Source organism: Podarcis cretensis, assembly GCF_951804945.1.
Source record: "Podarcis cretensis genome assembly, chromosome: 16".
In the NCBI taxonomy this organism is placed as follows: domain Eukaryota; kingdom Metazoa; phylum Chordata; class Lepidosauria; order Squamata; family Lacertidae; genus Podarcis; species Podarcis cretensis.
Window position 1 is genome coordinate 13772209 of NC_137186.1, and position 20452 is coordinate 13792660.

The 20452-nt window shown below is 44.3% G+C and overlaps 1 protein-coding gene across 1 annotated transcript in view; it reads right to left on the minus strand.

The window, feature by feature from the left end:
• The window catches only part of NAA40 (N-alpha-acetyltransferase 40, NatD catalytic subunit), an 18350-nt gene extending 5901 nt beyond the window's left edge, over positions 1–12449 (minus strand). Inside the window, exons 1-6 of the mRNA XM_079958470.1 lie at positions 12297–12449; positions 8464–8559; positions 7408–7460; positions 7068–7163; positions 6254–6412; positions 944–1027 (exon numbers count right to left, since the gene is read on the minus strand). Of these exons, the coding sequence (XP_079814596.1) occupies positions 944–1027; positions 6254–6412; positions 7068–7163; positions 7408–7460; positions 8464–8559; positions 12297–12302 (494 nt within the window). The 5' untranslated portion in view covers positions 12303–12449. The remainder of the gene's footprint in view (positions 1–943; positions 1028–6253; positions 6413–7067; positions 7164–7407; positions 7461–8463; positions 8560–12296) is intronic.
• Between the last annotated feature and the right edge of the window lie 8003 nt (positions 12450–20452).

Genomic DNA, 20452 nt, shown 5'->3' on the forward strand with positions numbered 1-20452 from the left:
TCTGTGGTCCTGCAGATGTTTTTGAACTCCAACTCCCATAATCTCTGATGGGGCTGATGGGAGCTGGAGTCCAGCAACATTTGGAGGGCCACAGGTTTCCCTATCCCAACACTAGTCTTTACAACTACCAAAGGAAGCTCAAAAAGGTGTCAGAAGGGATTGTTGAAGATTTAGGGAAGGGTGCTGCTCAGAAATTTCTCTCTTCACCCAAGGTCTTCAGAAGGCTCCAGTTCTGGTCCACGCTAAATTCTTTGCAGTGTGCTTTTTATTTTATTTTAATGCAAGCAAAATAAAAATGCCTAACTTGATACACAAAACCTGCAGAGGGTTGTATACAATGCTAGTTCTACACAGAGTAGATCCACTGAAGTTAATAGACAGGAGTAATTTAGGATCATGAATTTCAGCTGGGTAGAATTTAGTTGGATATGGTTAAGAAGTTAAAAACAGAACCATCTGAATTCACACTGGCCTGGTTCATACAACAGCACAGCAAGTTCAAACCATGACTTACCAGGAACAGTGCAGGCTCCCAGAGCAGTGCTCACAGCTGCTTTTCTTCTCCCCAGTTGTTTTGAGCACAAACCCTGGCAACAGCTCAAGGTTAAGCTCTCTCCTCTCACTAAGCTTGAGTCCCAGTTCAGATAACACACTAAGCCAAACCTTGGAGTGGCAGTAAAAAAAGAGCAGGGACAAGCAAAGCAGCAGCAAGCTTATGTCTGGAAACCTGCATGCTTGCATGAACCTGGTAATCCATAGTTAGGGTGGCCATGCAACCCAGGCCATTCTATGTCAATCCTTGGTATCAAGATATTCAGGGTTTGTTAGGGCTTTTTTTAATGGGGAGAGATTAGTGACTCCAAGTGGGCATGTTTAGGACTGCAGCTTCAGACAGCTAGAGAGAATTGTAATTCAGAGGAAGAGGAAAAAATAGTGCACTTACCTGTTCGCCACGAGCTGTAGGATCTGTATGAGAAATTTGCCAAGACCTTTCCTTCTCACTTTGCTTTCCAGCTGTACTTCGTAGCTGAGGAGTTGAGGAAAGGGTGAGCTTCAACATGCTATTAAAGAACATCCAGGCCTTGAAATCCTTCCACAAACATCGCTGCCCTGAGCTGCAAAATTCCACCCCCACCCCCATTCAGTCTTTCCCCACAGCTTCAGATGACATAATGGATGCAAATGGCTTTCAAACTCTCAGAGGAAAAGGAAAATAGAACTATATAAGCACTAAACAATGATTATTTAAGCCACAACTGATTTGTAATGTTGCATTCACCCCTTCTCTTCCACCACTTTGGCAGCTGCAAGAACACAGCCCTTCAGATTTTGCACCTGGAATAAACACAGCAGTTTACACACATAAATCAAACAACAAATCTGTGCGGATTTTCATGGAAGATAAGGCTTTGAAGGCCATGCTTCATAGTTGGAGGCAATGTCTTTCTGAATACCAGTTTCGGGAAACCACAGGGCAGAAAGGTGCTCTTGCACTTGAGTCTTGCTTGTGGGCTTCCCATGGAAATAGTTGGCCACTGTGAGAGCAGGAAGCTGGACTAGACGGACCACTGACTTGATTCAGCAGGACTGTTCTTTATGTGCTTCTGTTCAGAACATAGGAAGCTGTCTTATACCAGGCAAGGCTACACCAGAAGCTGTCCAAGGCAGAGAAAGGTGTCTCCCGTCACCTGCTACCTGACCTTGAAGCTGGAAGATGCTGGGGACTGAATGCATCATATGGTCATCCACAACCAGATGACCGCCAGGCATTTTTTAATACAACTCTCACTAGGCCCAACCAGTGTGACAAGTGATGTAGGGTGATAGGAGCTGTAGTCCAACAACATCTAAAGGGAAGCAGCATGGAGAAGGATGGTATATATCAAGCTTGGAGTTATTAGCATCCTCAGGGAAACCCAATGTTTTTTTAGGAGTCTTTAGGGACAAGTTTAAGAGACTAAAATGAATAAATCCCCAAACAGCTGAATGAGGATCAAGTAGCCAAGGAACATAGGAATGCTGGATGGATGGGTGCAGAATGGAAAGGAACAACCTGAAAAAGGGCATGGCTGGCCTGCACACTGAACAAGAGCACTCCACACTTTAACTTTTTTTGTGTGGGACATTACTGCAGTCAACCCAACAATTTGTGCTTTGCCAGATGGGAACGTGAAGGAGCTGAGGCTCACAGGGCTTTCCTGTAAAATTTGCTACAGAAAACTCTGAGATTTCAGGACTTCTGGGTTAGCGCCATCGGCAATGGCGGAATTCCTCTGATCCAGAGGAACCCACTCCGCGAAAATCGGGTCTTGCCGCGGCGGCGAAGGCGGAGACCCTCTAAAAATCCCAGGCGGAGGAAGCCTGGGAACGTGGGATTCGGCTGACACCAGGAGCGCCCCCCCTACACGCAAGGAAATCCCTCTTTCGGGGATCCGAAGCGATGTGGGGTGAGCGGCGCGGTGTTTTGAATCGACCGCTATTTTTACGGAGTGAAGCCGCACAGCCGTTGCCGGAGAGCGCTGACTTTTTCCTGTGGACAATTGGACTCTAAACAAGTACCCGTGAGTAGAACGGAAAATTGAACCAAGAAACATCTTAATTTGGCATCAAAGCGGGAAGGTTCTAAACAGGAAGTCCACCTTCCGCTTTTGTAAATAGACTGAAGAAAAAATTGTGCAAGCTAAAGTCTGGAAAGTCGTATATAAAGGTCTAAATTTCCTTCATTTTTAACCACCAAAACCCCTCTTGGAAGCAGGAGAAAAGAGGGGGGAATTTTGACTGTTCAAGCCTGCAGGAGAGAGAGTAAAGAAAGATAAATTTCCACTGTCTCAAACCTGGGAACGGGGTGTCAGAGACAGAAATTTCTGGGGAAGTTCATTGACTGTGAATGGAACGTCTTTTGACAGATAGTTAAAGAAGAGAAACAAATTAATTCCAATGTTGCCTTTTGCATTTAAAAGAAACAAAAAATTTGAAAAATGAAAGTAACTTTTTTTTGTTTTGTTGGACTTGCTTTTAAAAGATGGATGCAAATAGAAATTGTCTCCTCTAGAGGGAGCCTGTTAAATTGTTGCTGGAGTTGATCTGGGGATTTCACAGCTGTGAAGATTAGGATCGTGGGACCAGACTCTGACCTTGAACAAAAATGTGTTTAGAAGAAGCTTTAGTGCTTGCTCTTTGCAAGACAAGTGCCTTGCTGGAGCAGTTGCATGAGAAGATGGATTTGCTGATTGTTGCAATCAAAAATTTTGGACAAACAGCGAATACTCTTACAGAAACTATTCAGGAACCAACCCAGGAACCTGTTTTGATAGGGCAAGCGCAAACGCAGAAGATAATGGAGGAGGTTGTTGCTCAACCTCAAGCAACACAAATGGAGAGACCCGAGGCCCTGCAGGAGCATAAGCCACTGTTCTTGAAGATTGAATCTGGAGCGGGCCGGGGGGGGGTCTAGAGTTGTGGGGGCCCTTAATTCTGGAGGGACTTTGAAACATACTTTTAAATACTTTTTGGATTACATTGCTGAATGTGGGGAATGGGACTGTGGGGAATGGGCTGATTTGCTGAGAGGAGATGGGGTTGTTTTTGGGTTGGAGTTTCCCCGAGACCTACTCCTCAATGAGAAAGGAAAGAAATTAAGGAAAAGATCAACAAAAGATAAGGTCAAGTGCAGGTATAAACAAGAAGAAGATCTGCAGAAGGGACATGGAAGAGACTTAAGAGCCTCGGACATAAGATTACCAGGTTGATGGACTAGAAGGAATGGACAGTAAGGACTGACATAACCCGAGACCCGGAAAAAGAGACGCTGGATGAAGATTGGAAGAAAGTTTTTTAAAGATTTATTTGGGAATTAGTGTAAAATTAATATTAGGAAAAATGTTGGAATGAAACTATTTGGCTTTAGTAGAAATGAGATAAGGAGTTATGTATAAATAAGTATTAAGTTTTAAGCTTTAAGGTATTTTATGGTAAGATAAGGTTAAAATAAATTAAGGCAAACTGAATGACAGAATATAGTGAAAGATGGAAAGTATTTCTTGAGTTAATTAATAGGTTAGACCACGGGTGTCAAACACAAGGCCCGCGGGCCAAATCCGGCCCGCCAGACCTCGTCATGTGGCCCGTGTAGCCGCTAGCCCGGCCTGCCCGCTTCCCCCTGCGAGGCGGCGCGCTGTGGGCGGGGATGGGGGGCTGGAAGGCGGGCGGTGGAGAAAGTGAAGGCGCTTCCTTCCCGTGCTGTTACTCGGCCGGCCTGAGAGAAAATTTCTGAGGTGGCGGCGGCCTTCGTCCAGGGTCGGGGGGCCATGGCGGGACTTTGCCCTCCCGGCGGCCTGGAGCATCTGGGGCTGGGGCGGCTGCGGGACCCACTGGGCAGCAGCGGAGTCGTCGTCACTTCTCCTCCTCCTCCTCCTTCGTCTTGCTTGCCGTCACCGCCGCTCTCGTCTTGCTCGAGGCAGGCCTGGAGCCGGGATAACTCGGGCTTTGAGCCCGAGGAGGAGGTGGGCGAAGCGGCCAGGGCGGCAGGCGGGAGCGCGGCGGCGGGGCCCGTGCTGCAGATGGGCGTGGTGGAGTGGGGCCGAGGAGGGGCGCCTTCGCCCTCAGAGCCCGACAGGGCCCGCCGAGAGCGGGAGGCAGCGGAGGCGCAGGCGGCGCGGCGAAAAGGAGGAAGACGAAGGCGAAGGCCAGTGGCCTTGCTCCGCCGGAGGCGCCCCGACGCTGACGCCACGTTTCCCTCACGAGGAGACGGGCGAGGTCGCCGAGCAGCCGCCGCCACCGCCTCGCCGCCTCGCCTGGGCCAAAGGGATGGCGCACCGCCTGCGAGGTGAGTCGCCGCCTGGCCAGGCCCTTCTGTCACCCTTCCCAGCTCGCATCTCTCCTGTTTCACCTTATTACTTTTATGTTACTCGCGAGTCTTTTGCTCTGAAGACAGATGCAAATAATCCGTTCAGCTCCTCTATAATCTCCTTTCCCACCTTTAGCACACCTTTGATTCCCTTGTTGGCCAAAGGCTCTACCACAGACATGTCCAAAGTCCGTTTCGGGGGCGTAATCCGGCCCCTTCGGCAGTTTATGGGGTAAAATCCTCAAAAAAAAAACTCAACAACCCTAAAAAAAAAAAGCTCAACAATTGCAATCCTAAAAAAAGTGCAACAACTTTGGTTGGCCCTCACGGCCCTTCACTTCATCAAATCTGGCCCTCCTTGAAAAAAGTTTGGGCACCACTGGGTTAGACTGTTAAGATAAATTACCCAATAAAAGTTGAGAAAGATGGAAAGAATTTGCTGAAACAAATAATTAAACTAGAATACAAAAAGGGAGGTGTGAGGAGGTCGATGAAACAAGTAATCGGAAGATTAAGATATGGAATATTGGTTGTGTGTTTTTTTCTGTTTTTTATTGTTATCGTTGTATTGGTTTTTTTTCTTTCTTTTTTTCCCCTTTTATGTATTGTAATGTATGTTTTGTTAAATTTTTTTGTTGTTTTCTTCGCTTCTTTTTTCTGTAACTTTTAAACTTTTAATAAATATCATTTAAAAAAAGAAAAAGAAAAAACTGTGAGATTTCTTCCTTTGTCTGCCTTTGACAGGAAGCTGTAACACTATGTACTTCCTTCCTCCTTGGGGCGCCATTTTTGAACTTACATTTTGTGCTTTTGTAACTCAGATGGTAGTTTTGCTGATGATCTTGCTACTGTCACTGATGATTCAAAACCTAGATTATGTAACTAATTACTACATTCATTTCTTCACAAAACAATGTGTGTGTGATTGTGATTTTAAGAGGGGGCAAAAGGGTAGGTAATTCCAGGGAAAATACAGCCCGCCTTAAAGCATTCTGGATTATTGTTTCAAGAAGTTAAATCAATCTTGTCTTAGCTTCCAAGTTTAAGCTGCAAAGGATGGTACTGTGCTGATCTCACTAATGGGAGCAAGGAAGCAGTAATAACTAAACAATATATTCCCTCCTAGTGTCTAAATCCATTCTTACATTTTGTGTGTTAGTTATCGAAACAGCAGTGATTTACACAATAAAGGAAGCTTTCTGTCCCCAATTATATAGCTGGGCTGATACAGGATATCAATAAGCTTCCACTTCCCACATCCTCCTTCCTGTACCCTGCAAAATGTTGTAGCAGGTTTGACTTATGTGCATCCTTCCACTCTGCTATGATCCACCTGGCCCTCCCCAAGTGCAGAATCTGAGGGCAGATTCTGAAAATAAATATGAACGTGCCTAGCAGGAGACGTACCAATAGAGGACCTCATCCCCGCACTCCACATCAAAGCGGAAGTGTGAGAAAGCCACGGGAAGGGAGCCGTCATCCAGAGCGATTAGGTACCAAGCTCGGTCATCTGACATCTCATCTCGTTTCTCCCGGTCTTTCCAGCCCCACTCGCTCTGCTCATACCTGCAGAGAGGAAGAGAGCATAAAAACCAATCGCTTCACACCCTCTCCTTAGGGGAGAGCTCAGCTACCTGGAGATAGTACTCACCATAAGAAGCAGCCTGCATTGCTGCCTAGGAGAGGGAGGGAATCTCTTGGGTACCGGAGCATGTTCGGGACCCGTTCCCCTTCTCCACCTGGGCTTTGAGCAGCACCTCTGGATGGCTACCTAACAAACTCTGCAAAGCGGACCCAACTCTATTAGCCATCAGAGGGGGCAAGAAGCTGGTTTGCAAGACAATTGCAAGGTCTTTGTGACAGCTAGCAACGCAATTGCCTGATAGGTTCTGCAATCCGTTCTACTTTCTTCCTTCCTCGAATCCCTTACAGAGAAAAAGTTGTGAAAAACTGTTCATCCTTACTAACAAAACAGCAGCCTCTGTTGGGAATCTCTGAAACACAGAATACTGATCCATCTACCCCAGGATTGCCTATTCTGACTTGCAGTAGCTCTCTAATATCTGGAGCACAATGCTTTTCTTTTTTTTAGCGGAGATATGACTTTTGGGGGACAGGAAAGAAAGGGAGTCATTCCCCCTGCTCTTGCACATCCCCACTACAGCTGGCAATTGCTCTCCACCGCCACCCACTACCCCCGAGTGTCCCCCTTGGGCCTTACAAGGTCTGCATGTTTGTTTTGGTTAGTTCAAAAGCCCAGTCGAGTGTGGTCGGGTCCAAGCTGGAAACTCGTTTGCAGTCAATGGAGACATTTAACCTGCAAAGAGAGAAAGGAAACGGAAGCCATTAGGTTTCAATATATATAAATAGAAGTCCACTTTGTAGCTGAGTCCCAGGAGCAAGAAGCATGCAATACCAGACGGAGCAGCAGCGTTTCATGGCTTTACACACACACACACACACACACACACACACAGTCTCAAAGCCTGTGCTAAGGCTTTGACCAAGAAGACCTGGGTTCAAATCCCTCTAGCCTCAACGAGCAGAGAACTTCTACTCACCCATTTCTGTCATATTTCTTGAACACTGGGAAGGCTTCTAAGGGGTCTCCCAACTATGGAAAAAAAGAGAGTATACTAAAGATAGGAAGAGATAGATGTCTGCAGTGCAGTCAAGCAAAGAGATACTTTTTCAGGGGCTTTTAACATTTAAAGTGTTCACTTTGGGAAAAGTGCTCTCTCTCTCGCTTTTAGGTAAAGGTAAAGGTAAAGGTACCCCTGCCCGTACGGGCCAGTCTTGACAGACTCTGGGGTTGTGCGCCCATCTCACTTAAGAGGCCAGGGGCCAGCACTGTCCGGAGACACTTCCGGGTCACGTGGCCAGCGTGACATCGCTGCTCTGGCGAGCCAGAGCCGCACACGGAAACGCCGTTTACCTTCCCGCTGGTAAGCGGTCCCTATTTATCTACTTGCACCCGGAGGTGCTTTCGAACTGCTAGGTTGGCAGGCGCTGGGACCGAGCAGCGGGAGTGCACCCCGCCGCAGGGATTCGAACCGCCGACCTTTCGATCGGCAAGCCCTAGGCGCTGAGGCTTTAACCCACAGCGCCACCTGCGTCCCTCATCTCTCTCGCTTTTAGCCCACCATAAATTCCAAGTGGGGAGGAGAGAAAGTGTTTAGAGTTGGGGGGTTTTAAACCACTTCTTTCTGTTTATTTGCATATACTGTCCAAGAAATTTTGGAACAGCAAACAGCGGATAAGTTATGAGTGGTCTCTGACATTCAGCAGCAACATCTTGGCAGCAGTGACAGACAGTGTTAACTGGCTGGCGCTGCACAGAAACAAGCAAACTGGGTCCAGGCCACTGAGGGAACTTCCACAACCAAGTGGAAATTTGAACCTGGGTCTCTTTAACCCGAATCTAACCTTTGAATCCAGACTTCCCCAACTGGTGGACTCCTAATGTTTTGGACAACTCCCATCAGCCCTGGCCAGCATTACCAATGGTCAAGCAAGATGGTAGCTGCAGTCCAAACTATCTGGAGGGCACTGCTGCTCTACTGCCACTATATCAGGCTCAGTCTCCATGTCGAGGGGAAAGAGAAAACAAAGCTCACTTTATTTGCAGCTTCCACCTTGGCACAGATGGCATCCCTTGCTGCTCGCTCCTCCAGTCGTTTCTGTTTCTTCTCCTTGCCTTTACTTGATTTCCTCTGAAAGAAGAAGGGCTGAGATGTTAGAACAAGGCACAACATGTAAATGCAGCCGAGTTGTACTCAGTATATAGCCTTAAGCGTGGCTTCCCCTACATGGACTACGAAAGTTCACTCCACAGCATCTCCAGGTATCTCCCAGCATCTGCTCTCCAGGGCTGGGAGAGACTCCTGCCTGTAATCCTAGAGCCACACTGTCAGTCAGTGTAGAGCAGTGGTTCCCAACTTTATTGGTGGCAATAAAAATACAATAAAAAATCATACAGCATCTAGCACAGTGTATTTTTAACTGCTTCTTTTATTTCTTATATATTGTTTTATTGTATTCCACAGAATCCGAATTGTAAAACAATGCAAGATATAAAAAGCTATTGAAATACTATTACAAAGCAATGTGAATATGTAACACAATGCACATGTGGTTTCGGTCATTGACTACAAATCCACAGACACTCCACAGACCACCTAAATGAAGCTCGTGGACCAGTTTGAGAACTCCTGGTGCAGACAATACTAAGTGAGACAGGCAGAATGGCCTGGCTCAGTTTAAGGCAGCTACCTCAGCTCCTATGTTCTATGAAACACTGGCAACCTAAGGATTATGCCAAACCAAATGATGCTGCCAAACAGGGAAAGCTATTTCTAGTAGAGCAATAAAGCAACATAAAAACGGGGAGCTTACTCTCAAATTTGCAGCTCCACTGATTAATATTGCCCCTCACTGCTTCAACTAAACCTTGTGGATTAATTGACCACTTCAGCCAATTAAAGCTTGCAGGTTTGAATACACACACACACACACACACACACACAAACAAAAACAGCCTTTTGGCAAGAGCAGTGCTAGGGAACACAGGGAAATGCTAAGAACTTGCAGCTCATGGGTGACAGAGGGTTTTTTCATTTGTTACATTTCTCCTCTCATATCACGATTTTTCCTGTCCAGGGTGTGGGTGAGTGTAAGGAGGTTATGATGCAGGCTTTGAGAGCAACAGGGAATATCAAATCCTAGAAGAAGTGTAGCCAGTGGGGTACCTTCTAGAGGTTTTGAAATAGAACTTCCATCAGCCCCAACTAGGATAGCCAGTGGTCAGAGATGATGGGAGTTGTAGCTAAGCAAAACCTGGAGGGCATGCAGCCTACTTTTGTGCTAAAGAGACAGGACCCAGGCTTCCTAGAGAAACAGCTTTCTATCCTACATTCGTTTTTCCACCTACAGTCCCAAGAGCCAGTTCATATCTGACTTGGAAATACCAAGTTGTGTCCAGTGCTAGTCCAGCTCAGAATAGATCCACTGAAGTTAACAAACATGACTTACCTTATATTCATTAATTTTAATAGGTCTACTCTAAATAGGACTAACACTGGATACAATCACCATTTTATGTAAAAAGGGAAAAAAAGAAACACTCACGAAGTGTTGTTAAGTTTTGCCAGGCTGGTGAGTCAGTGAATACCAGAGGTTCTGAGCCAAAAAACACGTGCCTGACCTCAATGCAACCCTTCCACCCTTGCTAAAGTTCAAGCAAGGACATCCTTCTCCCCCCACCCCCTACGTGAAATTGGCTGGGAAGCTAGTTCAGTCGGAGCAGGGAGAATGTGGGGCAGGAAGACTGCCAGCAGATGGGAGCAGAATGCTGCGTCTGCATCTTCCTGGCACAAGCAAGACCTGAAGCAACTTCCAAAACAATAAAAAAGGATAGATGGTGTGTATCTCCTGGCCTGAACTGGCATGCACCTGCAATAAATATGTATTTTTTCCTTGCAGGTGTTACTCTGTTATGTTGGAAGATGGGGTTCTTTAGCTTGCTTGGAAGAGATAATTTTATGAACCCTTCTTTGCCTGCTTCTGCTTTGCAGTCTAAGTATGTGAATGACATATTGTTAAATGTTATTTGTGGCACATCTACAGCAAGAAAGGTAAATAGGCTTCTTCCAGTTTATGGAAGTGTTTGTGTCAAGCTGTCTGAAGGCAGTTCTTGCGCACCCCTGGGAAACAGGCAAGTGGTGACTGACAAGCTTGACCTATGACACGTTTTGAGAGAAGGTGCTTGTACCTTTAAGGGCTGAGCAGGCTAGCAGAATTCCAATAACTGCAGCTTCTCCCACAATGACAAAGTACACCTGCCAACACTTGGCATCTAAAAAACTGATTTAGATTTCTAAAAATCATACTGATGCTTCATGGCTTAACATGAAGTTCCAGACACCTAGGACCATCCAGTTATAGAAAGGGAAAGAAAAACCCTTCCTATCAGCAAGGCAAACAAATGTCAAAGCTGCTTCAATTTGCTAACTTGAAGCACCTCCAATGCCATCTAGATTTTAGAAGTACGCAAAGGTGTGAGGACTGAACTGGGTTAAAAAGGAAACCCTTTTTATTAGCATGGGTGCTCTCTTCAGATCTCCATGGAGAATGATGTATGTTAACAAAACACAGGTCTTTAATTATTTGTTCTGCTTTAAACATAAAAACCTCTTCAAATAAAAAGTAAATGTGATTTAAAAGAATGTGGGCATTGTCATAGGGCTGAACTGCCTGACAACCCCCACTATTGTTCTTCCATCCCAAATATTTCTGCCCATGACAATTGATCCTAACCTTCCAAATATTTAACCTTTTCAGTTCTGCGATTATCCATTACTTCTACCCTGTAAATTGAACCCACCAAGGCCACATATCTCTGCCCCCCATCCTAAACCCTACTTCAAACCAGTCTTCCCCCTCTGTTTTGGACTCTCAAGTGCTATCAGTCAAGCCAGCATGTTTGATGGGTGTTGTAATCCAAAACAGTTGGAAGGCACCAGGTTGAGAAAGTGGCCTAAAACACACCCATCCACCACAGCCACAACCCCATTCACACCTCCTTCCAATACAAAACTTTTTATCTCCCCTTATATCTTCCCATTTCAAAACCCAACAACCTGACCCCACGCCTTCACATCCCATCATCATTATCTTAACACCCCCTGTCTCCTCCTCCTCTCTGCTGCACCCTGGATTTCCCTCTTACTTTTTCATTTTCCTGCCCACATCAAACTTTCCTTTCTCCCCACTACCCCACTCCTCCAAATATTCCCCTGCATAGTACATGTTTTTCCAACTTGCTTTCACCTCTCCAAGCCAGTCTTTCCCTCCCTGATTTACCCCCCAGCCTGTGTTAGGCTGTCATTAACTCAAAGCGCCCCCCTAATTCCTGCCCCTCCCAAATTACTTTAATACCACCAATACCGTCAATTTATCCCACTTTCCACTGTCTATTTTAATCCTCGCCCCCCCTTAAACCTAACTTCTCCCTGCTTAGTTGCCTTATTACACCCCTACAGGTGTCCCCCATTAACTTTCCTTCCTCTAAACTTGGCGCCCCCCTCCCCAAGTCTCCTAATCCTACCACTACCAACCTGCCTGTAGGGGGGGGTCAGGAACCCCCGCCCCATTCATTTTTCCATGAACTACTTTAATATCTGAAATACCAATCCCTAAGCCTTTGCCCCACTTCTTCCAGCAGCAAACTTCCCATTAACGCCCCCAGCTCTCCCCCCGTTATTACTCCTTTGGTACCCCCACACTGACCCCCCCTCCTCCGGATTTCCCCTTTATTTTTTTCTCCCTACCCAACACAAAACTTTCCACCCACAGAATAGCGCCCCCCCATTTCACCCCCCCCAAAAAAATCTTGACCCCCCCTTCCCTTCCCGCTCCCCCCCACCCCGGGAGGAATCTAGGCCTTACTCACTCCCATGGCGATGACGACAACGAGCCCCCCTACAGTCTCCTCAAGATATCCGTAAAGCCGGGGGGGGCGAATGTGATGAGAGGCGGGGGGTGTTATTCCCCTACTGCGCCTGCGCAGTGCCCCAAACGGCGGGGAAGAAAGAGACAACCAAACGGCACCTGACGCACAGCGTGGAGGTGGGAAGCATCTAAAGGAGAGAGGGGAGGGGCGTGGCCGCGCACGCGTGGCTCGGAATGTGGGTAGTGAAGAGGGCGGAAGGTAGGGGTAAAGGGGCTTCCGGAGCGCGTGCGCCGAAGAGGGGTTGGTGGCCTAAGCTTCAGAAGGCGGGGAGGGAAGAGTAGAATTTAAAGCGAAGGAAAGGCGGGAAAGTGTGGAAGACCTTGATTATGATGAGAGGGAGAGGATGGCGCGTGCGCGGTGTAGCCCTCAGAGTGCCCCGGTTCAATCTTCGGTCGCCGGTCTCGCGCTTTGGGGGGACCGCAGAGGCGAAGTTTCTTCCGGCCTGATTGGCTATTGGGAGAGACGGCTGTTTTACCTCAGTGAGAGGAGAGATGGATGACTTTGCTGTGCCTCAACAAATTTCTCCTCATAATAGCCCTTGCTTTTAAGCTCTAACTACGTTTCCTTTCCCTTTTTTTTTTTTTTTTAAAAAAAGAACAATTAAAAATCCAAATCCGTATATTGAAAGGCCACCGCCAGTCATCGTGACTAGCACAATAAAAAGCGGGACACCATTCTGAATAGGATTAAAACATTAGCTAATTATTTAAATCTCCAATATGTACTTTAAAAAGAGCCTATACTTTTAAAAGTACCAAATAATGAGCTGTGTGTCTCAGTTAAATGATTAAATAATCCAATTGATTTAAAATATACCCCACTTTTCCAGTACTGTATGCGTTCAAAGCAGCTTAAACTAACATGGAGAGGGGGAGAATAAAATTACAGCAATATACAACAAAAATACCGGTAGATGTAAAAACATAGTGAAGAACATAGGTCAGCCATTAAAAATGCTATGTTAAATGTGGAAATACTTATTTAGGCATTTTTATACTGCCCAATCAACCCATAGTGGTTCATAATTTAAAAACAATAAAGAACAAACAGTAATTGGTATGCAAAGGCAACACACACATGGGAAATTAGGCAGCAGTCCTATTCGCAACAGGGTTTTTCCTTCTGAATAAGACATGCCATTTTGAATCAAGATAGTGGACTGAACTTTTCAAAACCACTGATTCCAACAACCATTTAAAAAACTTCACTGATTTTTTGGTTTCTTAGAATTCCTGAGCAGTGCCAGATACAGAGCTGCTAGTATCCCATAAAATAACTTTTGTAATGCTCCCTGCCGCCAGCTTATCCATCTTTAAATATTTGGCATGATTAAGTGCTTAAAATGACTGCTCCTGACATTTTCAACTTAATTTTTATTTATGGTATATCCTAGAAGCAGATACTGTACAGGCAGTGCTTTTTTTCTAAAAAAATGTTTAGGGGTACTCTCATTTTCCTACTTACTGTATATTGAAATACTGCCCCTCAGTGAGACCAAGGGACGTGGGTGGCGCTGTGGGTTAAACCACAGAGCCTAGGGCCTGCCGATCAGAAGGTCAGTGGTTCAAATCCCCATGACGGGGTGAGCTCCCGTTGCTCGGTCCCTGCTCCTGCCAACCTAGCAGTTCGAAAGCACGTCAAAGTGCAAGCAGGAAGGTAAAAGGGGTTTCCGTGTGCTGCTCTGGTTCGCCAGAAGTGGCTTAGTCCTGCTGGCCACATGACCCGGAAGCTGTACGCTGGCTCCCTCGGCCAGTAAAGCGAGATGAGCACCACAACTCCAGAGTCGGCCACGACTGGACCTAATGGTCAGGGGTCCCTTTACCTTTAATGAGACCAATCTTAGATTCACAAAATGTTTAGGGGTATGCATACCCCTGTGTCTCCCCAGAAAAAAAGCACTGGATACAGGTTATTATACTACAAATGCACAAAGAAGTAATTAAACTCTTATCAATATATATCCTATATGCAAATTGAATTTCTTACCTAAATATTACTAATGGGAAAGGGCTTTATCCAATATATACAAGGATTTCAATTGTGCAGTGAGACTGTCACAGTTCCCCAACTCCCTCAAAGTCTGCTCTTTGGAGTTGGGGGACCCTCCAGAGTGGATTTGAGAGGGAAGAGTGTGGGGGAGGAAAGCAATAGGAAATCTAGTCATGCAATGCAGGATTTTCAGTTAATATTTTCAGTTTCTCATCAGATGGAATGTCTGGCAATAGATTCAGCAGAGATGAAATAAAGCGCATCACAATGATTCATAATTAACATATGGAATTCACTGCCATAATATGTGCTGCTGGTCGTTGCCTACAAATGGGAATTGGCCATGATGGCTAAATTGAATCTCTGTTTAGAGGCAGTATATAATACCTTTAAATAAGGAGCTTCTGCTGGGAGGTATGAATGGGATAGAAAGGCAATGTTGCCTTCATGTCCTGGTGGGCTGCCCAGAGGCATCTCATTGGCCACTGTAGAAACAGATTCTGGACTTGATGGGCCTTTAGTCTGATCCAGCAAGACTCTTATATTCAGCCTGTGAATTTCTTGCAACTTAACCCTTTGCCCTTTCCCTGCACTCTTCTGCAGAAAAATGAAGTTTGCCGTTCTTGCTCAGTTTGGGATTTATTTTTTAGAGTTTGAAACTAATTATTTTATTAACATTTTTATTAGCATTTTTAAATTCACAGTCTAAAGTTCATGGTTGTTTCAGCTTTACTTGGAACAACCTAAGAAATTCTCCCTTGTTTTTCAAATTCTAAATCACATGTCCCCATTCAGATATCAATGTGTCCCTTTAGAGCTGCTTTTTTTGGTAGAACCTTATGTGCAGCTGGCAATAAGACTGGAGGGAAATACAATTGTAGTCATATAAAGCCAATAAAAATATAATTTTTAAAGAACATAAAAATGTGTGACCCATTTTTTTTAGAAAAAGAATCATATGTTCAGTGTGGAATTCTTTTCTGATAAATTTCAGCTTAGTTCTAGAGGGTACGCACACTCTGCAGGTCCTCATGATGGTGTTAACCTCTTGGTTTAATCTTCTGTGCTCCAACTTTCCTAATCACTCTACCTACACCTTCTATGACTCCTAAAATGTTTCCCTACCTATTCCTGATCTTTCACTAAAGGAGAGATAGTCCAGTAAAATCAGACCAAAAGGTGATCAACTCTTGTTATAAACTCACACAATCTTTTATGTCACTTTCTTTGCGGCAGGGCTAAGATGAGTTCTTCTTCAGTAGGATTTAATCTGAGCCAAGGCTCACCAGAGTTTGAAACACAGGGCTCAGCTCTGACATGGCTGAGGGCTTTTGAACATGTGCAGAGTGCTTCTCCTCCTCTTGCACAACTGAAAAATCACCATCAGCACGAAAACATCTGGGATTGCAGATATGGACTTGTAGAGGAGAAGGTGTGGCTTCCTGGTTGATTTGTAAGGCTTGTTGTAGTTTTGAAGTCACAACAGGACATCGGACTCTCCTTGGGAAAAGGTAAAGTTCCAGAAACCTCTTTTTTGTTGTGTGTGTCTCCTTAAAGCCAGAACATCCCAGCCCCACAGAACACATCAGCTGCAGCACCCTAGATATTCAAAAGTATTAATTTGGCAAGTACACAAGCCCATTTCTTATAGGGATCAGCTCCAATAGATTGAGGACTTTTGCTTTTTGTAAACTGCCCTAAGGCAGGCTGAACTTTTGTCACATCCCAGGAAATAGGCTCCTGTCAGCCCATTTTGACCTCTATCCAACCAGTGTTGTTGAATATGTGAGAGGAATGAACGAGGGGGTGGGGGAAGAGGAAAGAGAGTAAATGTTGGGAGAAGGAACAAGAAATAAGGAGAAGGCCATTGGGGAGGCTATGGTTGGCTTTGCCATGTACGGTTTGCTCTTTCATCATCAAACAACAAATTGATCCTGGAGAGTCTAGCTGGGGATGAGAATCTTTTACTTTGAAACACAAAGACACAAAGCCTTTGGATCTTTTATCTGCGCCCCCCTCTCCATGCAGTCCCTACAGATGCTTCTTCCTATTCCTGTAGCTGGAGGGGATGGCTTCTTTGCCTGAGGCTACAATCCACATACCACACTTAATCTGGTTTAGTCTCACTGCAGTCAATGTGGCTAAACATGGTTTTATTGCAAGAAGAAACTTTTTAGCGACTTCCGGTCGGCGCCAGCGCTTAATGGCGGTCCGAGCCTCGAGCTCCGAGGCAGGACTGCTCCGTTAGTTCGGGTCTCACCCGCTACGGCAAGCGGGGGACCCCTAAAATCACAGGCGCGAAGCCTGTGAACAAAGGAGATTCGGTGGGCACCCTTTGCGCCCCCCGGTACTGTGAGGGAGCCTTTTTAAAGGCTTCTGAGCGGCATCGGGGTAAGCGCGGTGCTGAGAGTCGTCACCCAGCTAGCGGAGTGAAGCCGCGTCGCCATGAGCGGAGAGCGCCGATTCCTTCCTGCAATTGGAATTTGACTATAACACCCGTGAGTAAGATTGAAAAAGTAACGGGACATTAAAAAAAAAAAAAAATTGGCTGAAAACGGGAAAGGCAAAAATTAAGGAAGTCTGCCTCCCCGGAACTGCAGAAGAGATAAAGCAACGAAAATCAAGCTGCACTTAAAGGGAATCTTTCTAATTTTTTTAAGCTGTCAAACTGACATCGGACTTAAAACCTCCCCCCAGATTGGCAGGAGAAGGGGGGAAGGGACTGGAACGTTGTTAACCTGCTGGAAAATTAATGGAAAATTAAGACCTTCCATTGCCAAATCCCCCGGGGTCGGGCTGCCCAAACAAGACACCGGGACGTGGACTGTCAAACTTTGAGAAGTGGGGACTTGTTTGTAACAAAGTTACCGGACCTTAGACGTACTTTGTTGCATTTTGGCCACATAGAAAATAGAGACATTACAATTTGGATATTGGAAACTTCTGGCTACTGTTATATTTCCTTGCCTCTTTGTTTTCTTCTATCTTTGCCATTTGGATACAATTGAATGCTCCCTCTAGAGGGTTCTATGTGAAACTGTTGCACTTGGAAAAGTAACAGTGGGATTTTCCACTTGGGAATCAACTCTGTGAAAACGACCTTGAGGATATGAGTGCCCCTACAGAAGAGATAGTAACAAGGCAGAAAGCAAAACAATCTCACAAGAAAAGGGCCTCTATATCAGGAACTGCAGCTGTGCAGGAAAAAACACCAGCTTCTATGGATCCTATGACTCAGGCACTACTTAAAATAAATCAATCCCTGGAAGCATTGACAAAGCTATCGACAGAGAATTCAAAAAAATTAACAGAGTTGACAACAAGGTTGGATGTGAATACAGCTAGTGTTACATCGAACACAGATTCTATAAATAGATTAATTCAGGAAAGTTCAGAAACACGAAAGATTGCAGAAAGTGCAAAAACAACGGCTGAAGAGACAAGGGAAAAATTTGGGCCTATTATTAAAAAAGTGAATGAGCATGATGCAGCCCTCTCCTTACTGGAACTTCAACGTAAAGAGAAGAATTTAAAATTTAGATTGGTGCCTGAAGGGGAAGGGGACAACCTTGTGAAATTTCTTACAGAGAACATCATAACTTTTTGGCAGGAGGAATGGGAGGAAGATGAGGAACTTGAGATAATATCAGCCTTTCGACTGGGTAGAAGGCAGGATAAAAAACCAAGGGACTGTCTAATTACATTGAGATCAAAAGAAGAAAGAGATAGAATATTGAATTTGCATTATCAAAAGGCATTGGTGATCCAAAATTGTCAGATACAGATTTTCAAGGACATTCCTAAATACATTTTAGAGGTGAGAACATATTACAAAAGCTTAGTAGACCTGCTGAAGAAAAACATTATACCATTCAGATGGGAGTTTCCACAAGGATTGTCCTTTAACTTCAAAGGAAGGAAGATTAAAATAAAAACAATTCAGGACAAAGAACAATTTCTGGAGAAGTACCTGGAGGATCTGCAGAAAGGAACCGTGGAGGAGAGGGAACCACCTGATATAGCAAATTTGTCATTTGGACTTTCACTACCACCATCGGAGGAAGAGCAGAAGCTTGGAGCAGTTGGAGGAACAGCTACCTAAATACAAAATGTCTCTGCAACTCCTTAGTTGGAACTGTAACGGTTTGAACCTTCCTCGGAAAAGACGACAGGTTTTTCACATTTTGAAGAAAGAACAATTAGACATAATATGTTTGCAAGAAACCCATATTGCCAGGATACATAGGAAATTACTGATAAATAAGAGACTTGGTCAAGAATTTATCTCATCAGACAAAGTAAAGAAAAGAGGTGTGGTGATCTATGCAAAGGAAAAGTTGGCTCCAAAATTGATATTTAAAGATGAACAAGGAAGATACCTGGCAATTGAAATACAAATTCAAGGAGAAAAGATATTAATTGTGGGAGTTTATGCCCCAAATGAAGGGAAGGCCGAATTCTTTAGGAAGTTGCATGAGACATTAGTTGACTTTTTAGACTATAAAATCTTAATGATGGGAGATATGAATGGAGTTGTCTCAACAAACATGGATAAAGCACAGAGACAAGTGATTTCAAAAGAAGGGAGACTACCAAAGATCTTTTTCGAAATGACTGAAACAATGGACTTGATTGATATTTGGAGAATAAAGAATCCTCTAGAGAGAGAGGGAACCTTCTTCTCTGAAGCAAAAATGACATGGACAAGAATAGACCAAATCTGGATTTCTAGTAGTCTGGCGCCAAGAACAAAAAAAGTAGAAATATGTCCAAAAACGTGCTCCGACCATAATGCGGTGAAGATGGAGATGAAACTAACAACAACTGGATCCTTTAGATGGAGAATGAATGACACCCTATTTAAGGATGAAGAGATCCACAAGAAGGCCCTTAAAACATTAAAAGATTACTTTGAGATCAACAGGAAAACAGATGTGGAAAAAAGAATAATTTGGGACGCAAGTAAAGCCGTGATGCGAGGTTTCCTAATTCAACAAAATTCTATTAAGAGGAAGCAACAAAATGAGAAGAAGGAAAAATTTTTAGAAAAAATAAAAGAAGGAGAGAAGAAGTTGAGGTCTAAACCAAAATCCCATGAGATTTTGAGAGAAATAAAGTTCTATCAGATGCAGTACATGGAGCTTATGAACCAACAAATAGAGTGGAAGATAAGGCAAATGAGACAAAGAACTTTTGAATCAGCGGATAAATGTGGGAAACTTCTGTCATGGCAATTGAAAAAAAGGCAGAAAATGAACACTGTAACAAGTTTAGAAATGGATGGAAAAATTATCCATAAACCCAATGAGATCAACAATTGTTTTCAAAGCTTTTTTAAGAAATTGTATGCACAAGGGCCAATCAACGAGCAAGAAATAGAAGAATTCATCAGAAAATACGGTTTACCAAAAATCTCAGAACAAAGTAAAAGGATCTTAAATGAGGAAATAACAGAACAAGAAATAGAGGGTGCCATTCAAAATATGAAATTGGGAAAATCACCAGGACCAGATGGCCTGACGGCCAAATACTACAAAATGTTGAAAGAATGGCTGACACAACCATTGAAGGAAGTTTGCAATGAAATTTTGAAGGGGAAAAAGGCACCTGAATCGTGGAAAGAGGCTTTCATCTCACTTATACCGAAAACAGAGACTGAGAAGAACCAGGTTAAAAACTACCGCCCTATATCTTTACTCAGTGTGGATTACAAAATTTTTGCAGACATTTTGGCAAAAAGATTGAAAAGAGTTTTAGCAGAAGAGATTCATAAGGACCAAACAGGCTTTCTCCCAGGTAGACATATGTCAGACAATGTGAGAAACATTATAGATATTTTGGAGCTGCTGGATGTTGACATTAATAGGAAAGCAGTTTTGATTTTTGTGGATGCGGAGAAAGCCTTTGACAACATTTGTTGGACTTTTATGAAAAAGAATCTCCAAGGGATGGGGGTAGGCCAAGGTTTTGAAAACGGTATAGGTGCAATATATTCTCAACAAAAGGCCAAATTAATTGTAAATAATGTGGTAACAGAAGAAATACCTATAGAAAAAGGTACACGACAGGGTTGCCCAATATCCCCTTTGCTTTTTATATCAGTCCTG